At 37.1% G+C, this 7,284-nt stretch overlaps 2 protein-coding genes across 5 annotated transcripts in view; both read right to left on the bottom strand.

Moving 5' to 3' along the window:
- Positions 1–322, bottom strand: part of LOC107746699 (protocadherin Fat 4) — a 17,343-nt gene extending 17,021 nt beyond the window's left edge. The window contains exon 1 of the mRNA XM_016560994.1: positions 269–322. Within this exon, the coding sequence (XP_016416480.1) occupies positions 269–319 (51 nt within the window). The 5' untranslated portion in view covers positions 320–322. The remainder of the gene's footprint in view (positions 1–268) is intronic.
- A 3,555-nt stretch (positions 323–3,877) lies between these two features.
- hmgb1b (high mobility group box 1b) overlaps positions 3,878–7,284 on the bottom strand; it is a 4,389-nt gene continuing 982 nt past the window's right edge. For 3 of the 4 annotated variants that reach the window (XM_016560948.1, XM_016560946.1, XM_016560944.1), the window contains exons 2-5: positions 5,598–5,753; positions 5,305–5,450; positions 4,781–4,955; positions 3,878–4,673 (exon numbers count right to left, since the gene is read on the bottom strand). In XM_016560948.1, coding sequence (XP_016416434.1) covers positions 4,539–4,673; positions 4,781–4,955; positions 5,305–5,450; positions 5,598–5,744 — 603 coding nt within the window. In that variant the 5' untranslated portion in view covers positions 5,745–5,753 and the 3' untranslated portion in view covers positions 3,878–4,538. The remainder of the gene's footprint in view (positions 4,674–4,780; positions 4,956–5,304; positions 5,451–5,597; positions 5,754–7,284) is intronic. The other variant, XM_016560945.1, reaches the window with a different exon arrangement.

The following is a 7,284-nucleotide window of genomic DNA, read 5'->3' as shown; positions in this document are numbered from 1 at the left end:
TAAACATATTCATAATTATATTAACATATACAAATATTAACATGTAAATATCACATGTGTATTTAATATAGCCTAATTAATTAAACACTGCATACTAAACGTTATGTATAAATACTAAAAGGTGTTCAAAATTTTTAAGTAAGCATATGCAGATTAAAATCTGCATATGAGATATTCAGGAAACTGTACAAATCTTGAATGATGTTACAAAGGCTTTCACAAAAACATTAAAAATCGTTATTTTTTTTATTTGTACAAAAATACTCACCGTCGCGTGCATGAGAAATATACAGAGGTGTAGTAATCCAAATTTGTTCATCTTTGCTCGTATCCATTTACCTCTCTACACAAATAAGAACTTTTCTCGGACATAAAACATATTTGAAGATCCACTGGTTCTTTGTATGCGCCATCTCTCTGTCCAGTGTCCAGTGTGCAGTATGTGTGTGTGTGTGTGTGTGTGTGTGTGTGTGTGTGTGTGGCTGATAGATTGTCCATTTGTCCTCCTGTGCTGTGACGATTTTACTGGCGCTTCCTGTTACACCGCCTCTGCAACTAACGCTAAAAAACTCAGGTAACGTTAGTAAACTAATAATGACTTATAATTATTGTCAAATAAAATGTATAGTTTCTCTGGTACATTATATATTTAATGATAGTTAATGTCTATATTGTCTAACTTGAGAATTAAGTTGATACGCCAGTAGTGTTTAAAAGTCGTCTCTGGTTTTCCAGTGGCTTGATGCCATATCGGTCTGTCTACATTTAATGTGAACTGACAATGATCTATTTAAATGTTTCCCCCTCTCATATGGCAGCCAAGTGATTCTGTGACATCAATCTGTCTCTGTTTGAATTCAGAGGATGCCAGCATGGCACTCGCCCAAAAGGTGAATGAATGGAGAGAAGCTGTAAAAGAGCCACCAGACAACCGTTGAACAGTAGCCTACAATAAAAGAAAAGAACAACTACGGGAATATTAATATTGAAGCAACTCTGAATGAAATAGGGTACATCCAGACTGGTTTGTAATACTGTTTTTATCCTATTGTATTTTTATATATGAGCAGTCGAGTAAATTAGTTAACAAAAGAAGACAAAAGTAGCCTACGGCTGTGTCCGAAATCGCCCCTTATACCCTCATTCACTATTCCCTACATTAGGTCACTAATTCAGTTCACTAGAAGGAGTGAATGAAAACGAGTAGTGAATTCGGACACTGAGTGCACCGGAAGGAATGCCAAAAATGAACGGATTGATTATTCAGCTGCGGGCGCCATCTTCTGGCGAGATGCGGGAATTCATTCGGCGCGTGACTCTCACGGTGCATTATGGGCATTCTCTAGCCGTTGAGCGTGCACCAGTTGTACACTGGTTTTTGCAGTGCATTGTGGGATTGAATGAGTGCACTCGAGAACGTCCACTATGGTTTCGGACACCACTAAAAATGGCTGTTCCCTCAAATAGTGCCCTATTTAAGGGTATAGGGGGCGATTTCGGACACAGCCTACGTTTTTAATTCGTTCAGATACTATAGTACCAGTGGTTTTAGAATCTATAGTGACACCTATCGGCCTGAATGCATGAACTGTCGACGAACTATTGGCTTATCTTTGGTTTTCTTCAGTACAAACAGATTGTCCAGTGTCATCTCGACCAAACTGATGCGAGTTGCCTGTCATGTGTTATTATCTTATTATTCATGTCACGCTGTATACCGCGATAAGTATTGCGTCATCGTGGTTTATTTTATCATGCCAGCAGGGACTTTGCTGCTTTTGTATTTGCTATCAGGCAGGCAGGGATACTGGCCATCGGGCCACAATAGTATGTTATTTATTATAGCCTAAATGGGAATATTTTACTTTTATAGAAGTTGTTTTTGTAGTTTTTTTTTTATTACAAATTCCAGTTTATTATTATTATTTATTTTAAAAACCATAAACCATGGTAATGAGGACCATGGTTTTACTTGTGACCACCATCTTACTAATACTAGTCAGTTAAACTCTGGATTCTAAGTAAAAACTATTTCATTAGGGCAAAGGATAATTTAACAGGATAGCTTTAGCTTCTTTATCTTTAAATGTTTAGTTCTAATTAATTTTTATTTGAAGTACAATGTTGATTCAATAAGAGCCTGATTAAAGATAAATATCAGTGTATAAATATATAAATGAGGTGTTAGCTATTTACAAATATTAGTTCACCCAATATTGGCTAAATATTAAAGGGATAGTTCACCCCAAAATTAAAATGGTCATAATTTACTCAACATCGGCATTCCAAACATGAATTTCTTTCTTCTGACATGAAGATGATTTGAGAAATTAAAGAATTTTTTGTCCATACAGTAGAAATCAAGGGTAACCAAAATGGGTTGGTAACATTCTACAAAATATCTTCTTTTGTGTTTCACACGAGAAAGTAAGTCATACAGGTTTGGAATGACATGAGGGTGAGGAAATGATGACAATTTATTAGCAGTAAATTTCCTGCATTCTAGCTCAAAATCAATGCTTTAAGTGCATTTCTATGTGAAAATGAATGCTATCTATCGTTTATTTCTGTCCTGTTTTATTTATTCATTTATTCACTCCAATTTAAGGCCCTATAACCCAGCAAAACATTCACGGGGGAACTCGTAGGCTGGATAGACTGGATTTGTCCTTTAACCCCAGTTCAGCCCTGCAAGCAGGTGCTTTTGTCCAAATATGATAATAAGAAGCTCAAGACACTATAGTAGCAGCAGCAGCTCAGTGATGTCAACATGGTGGAGCTTATAAGAGGGCGCAACCAGCTAGATGTAGAATTAAACATCTTTTCTTTAAGACGGATATGTCTAGAGTCAACATTATAAAAATGCTAAGCAAAAGCGAATATAGTGAATATAGCCTACAGCGAGTGAGGCACAGATCAAACATGTCTTTTTAGACATGCTAAATAAAATAGAAATGCCATTGCCAAAAGGTTGTGGATTCCCAACCATACATTTGAAAGCATCTTGGTTTGTACTGTTACCACAAGAGCCCAAGACATTTTCTTTAAAGTAGTTTCAAATCTAATTTAAAATCCAGAGGCACTTCCTTTGCTTCACTGCTTTGTCAATTGCAATCAAAAGGCTCCATTTACCACATTATTCAAACTGATTAACTGATTACAAACTTAACTATCAACTGCACCCCTTACGCGCCCTCTGGTGGATCTAGAAACAGTCTGCCTTTATTTTTCTAGCCTTCACTCTTAAAAATAAAGGTGCTTCATGATGCCATAGAAGAACCTTTTTGTCTAAATGGTTCCATAAAGAACCTTTAACATCTGAAGAACCTTTCTGTTTCACAACAGGTTCTTTGTGGCAAAAGAAGGTTCTTCAGATTATAAAAAGGTAAGAAAGAGATGGTTCTTTAAAGAACCTTTGACTGAATGGTTCTTTGTGGAACCAAAAATGGTTCTTCTATGGCATCGCTGCGAAGAACCTTTTGAAGCACCTTTATTTTTAAGAGTGTTGAGGTGTTTGTTTCTGTTAAATAAATCTGATTTAAATAAATCAGAATAAGATGACATCATCGATGCGTGTGTAGTAATAGTAAACAAAGCAGTTACACATTAAGGCCTCTATTTACATATCCCATAATATACATGCATTGCTCTTGCTCAGTCACATAATTGCTTATTTCAGGTCATTAACCAAAACATTTTTATTTTCAGGTTACGTTTATGCTGTCTAAGAGACTGTCTTCATTTTTTACACAGCATTAATTTGTATGCCAGAGCTTAATGCAAAAACGCTGAAGATCTATCTATGTGTGAAGCAACTTTATGAATTTTATCTATATTGCACATAACTAGATACTTCAAAAAACTTTTAGAGTCCCAAAAGTGCTAACATGTTTAATTGGCTGATGCAGGTCATTTCATTTCTTTGTTGATATTGCAATATTAAAGAACCAGTTCATAATACAACGCATACATGGACCAATTACACTTCTTAGATGAGGAAGAATCGCTCATCATTGATACAATCACTGCAGATATTATGCACAATCGCAGTCACTACAGTAGCTACGGAAGAAAAAAACAGGACAGTTTTCTAAAAAAAGAAATGTTTACTTCAGACACATTCTTAGATGTCAAACAAAGCTGCATTCTTGTAATTAGAGTGGTATTCAAAGTACAGTTAAAGGACCTTATGACGGCAAATACAAAAAATATGTTTAAAAACTAATATGATAGTGCACTACAGAGCTACACAAACCAGATAATTGTGCTATGCACCTTCAGAGAAACAGTTCAATTCATATCATTCAACCTTAAACTGTTCCTGGCAAGAACTACCACTAACGAAAACAAAGAGAAAAAATCATAAGACTGAACATAGTGTTAACTTTACAAAAGGAGAATAACACTGTACATCTTAAAAACGTTGCATTTATACAGCCTAACAATTCTTGTTTCTGCTGTATTACGCTTGAAGATGTGAATCGTGTACAGTTGGGTTTATGGCATGAACAAGAACCTAGGCTACATCAGTAGCTAATCTACTCGTCATCCTCCTCCTCGTCTTCTTCTTCCTCCTCCTCCTCTTCTTCTTCATTTTCATCCTCATCATCTTCCTCCCCACCATCTTTTTTGGACAAGCCTGCGATTCCCTTTGTGCGGTATAGGGCAATATCCTACAGAAGACAAAAAATATTAATAAATAGGTCAGGGTGCATCTACAATGTAGCAAGTTTGAGAATGTTTAAAACTGTTCAAGATGGAAAGACAAAAGAAACTTTACCTTGTCATACTTCTCCTTAAGCTTTGCTGCTTTCTTCTCATAGGGCTGCTTCACCTCAGCCGATGAGCTATTCCACATTTCTCCAAGCTTTTTGGCAATGTTTCCGATGGACAGACCTGGGTTCTCCCCCTTAATCTTAGAGCGGTAGTCACCACAGAAAATGAAGAATGTTGACCTTGGGAGGGGAAAAACATGCATTAAAACAAACCATCTTGAAAAATGTTACTTTGCAATAGGAGTGCACAGCGTGAACATACGGTGGTCTCTTGGGAGCATTGGGATCTTTAAATCGCCTCTGCTTCTCACCCTTCGGTGGAATGTAGTTCTTCATTTCTCTCTCATAGCGAAGCTTATCTTGCTTGGCCATATCCTCAAACCTACCCTTCTCTTTGACAGACGTTGTCTGTTTAGAATGAGAAAAAGCTGTATCAAAAAGTGCAAGGTACATTAATGAGGGGGTTCATTAAACCAAACTATCTTGAAAAATGTTACATTTTCAATAGGAGTGCACGAAGTGAACATACGGTGGTCTCTTAGGCGCGTTGGGATCCTTAAATCGCCTCTTCTTCTCACCCTTTGGTGGGATGTAGTTCTTCATTTCTCTCTCATAGCGAACCTTATCTTGCTTGGCCATATCCTCAAACCTACCCTTCTCTTTGACAGACGTTGTCTGTTTAGAATGAGAAAAAGCTGTATCAAAAAGTGCAAGGTACATTAAAGAGCATATTTTTGCAAAGATTTTTTCAAATAAGATTAAAAGCACAACATTTCCATAATATAAATTCATCATATTTATCAGCGTTTTTCAGAACAGTACCTTCCATCGCTCTGAACACTTCTTGGAGAATTCAGAGAAGTTTACACTGGCTTCAGGGTGCTTCTTTTTGTGCTCTTCACGGCAGGTTTGCACAAAGTAGGCATAAGAGGACATCTTTCCTCTGGGCTTCCTTGGATCTTTACCCATCTTTACCCTCTTGTAAAAAAACATATTCTCAAATAAATGAAAGTGACATGCTATACTCTTTTAAATTTTGGATTCTTTTACAATTATGATGCAAACACTTCCTACATGTATGTAATTATACACATATGCACATAGACACACATTTTATATATATATATATATATATATATATATATAATGGCATACTGCACACATACATACACATTTAAAGATTTTTGTTTTATATTTTATTTTCTATATATCATTATTACGTACTGAGGCACATAATGACTCTGAAAGAAAAAAACATCAGCATGTTAAAACGTGCAGTGAAATCACATTATTGAGATGGACAGGGAGATGCACAAAGACCGCCTCAAGTTCACGGTGAAAGACAAGGACATCCTCCATTTCGTGAATAAAAACACATATTTAATGGGTTAATATTATATATTTTACATCAACTGAACATTCATAGCAGCATCGCCCAAGAACGGGCAGATATATTACATAGGGCCCGCCTTAAAATGCCTAAACGGTGCAACAATAATATTTCTTCTTCCATTTTGAAAAAGCCGTCTTCATGAGAGAAAGTCCCACTCAATTGTCTCCTCCCACATTCCTGGGTAATTTCGAGGACCCAAAATCACCGCCCTTCGTCCGTTTCTCGCCCCTGGCCCGCCGCTTTCCGATATTATCGCCTCCCCTATGGAAGAAGTCGCTCTGTATGGACACAGTGTCTGTAACTATAAGCGCTATGCAATGGGAGTTTCGCTCTCGTAAGTCCGCCGTTCAGCTGGAGCCACATGAGCACAGCTAGCAGAGCCAACATGGCTGCCTCACTCTCTCCCTTTATGTCTGCCAGCCAGAGCCGCAAACACACAACAATATAAATAAAATATTACCCCATCTTTCTTGCTCGCTTTTCCTTGGAAAACACCAGAGTTCACCAAAATAGACATTCGGGCTTTCGTACAAGTTTAAAAAGCAGTGCAAACGAGCTTGGCTGAATTTTATTTTATTAGTTAAGTTGAATGGCGCTTACACCCCGTCAGTCTCTATCCCCCGCAAGCCAGCCATATTATATTACTGAACACGGCCGCACAACGTCCCGTTCTGAAAGACCAGTGAGAAAAATGCACAAAATGACTAGTACATTCCCTCGGGACTGGTAAATTTATCCGAGGTGTTATTTTAGTCTGTATGTGAGAATGCCAAGCACGTCACTGTCTCACACAATAACAGCTTTAACGGAGACCCAAAAAAGCTAACTGCTTTAGCTGGGATGGCTACCTGACAAATATTACAACCCATCCCATTAAAGACTATTAGAATAATGTCATTTCAAAAGGAAAAAGCAACAATTTTTTTTATCTTCGGAAGATATTTTCAGTCAGGACATCTCACTATGTTACGAAGCGCACTGATTGAATGACTGGCGAATATTCTGAGAAAGATTTGACGCACTGCTTTCACCAAATACGCAACTACCAAGAGAAAATGGGTTGTAATACACGAAGGTTTTTATATATATATATATATATATATATATATATATATA

This window comes from Sinocyclocheilus rhinocerous, unplaced genomic scaffold (assembly GCF_001515625.1).
Source record: "Sinocyclocheilus rhinocerous isolate Xijiao unplaced genomic scaffold, SAMN03320098_v1.1 scaffold259, whole genome shotgun sequence".
Classification (NCBI taxonomy): Eukaryota; Metazoa; Chordata; class Actinopteri; order Cypriniformes; family Cyprinidae; genus Sinocyclocheilus; species Sinocyclocheilus rhinocerous.
This window is presented reverse-complemented; position numbering and strand designations above follow the sequence as displayed.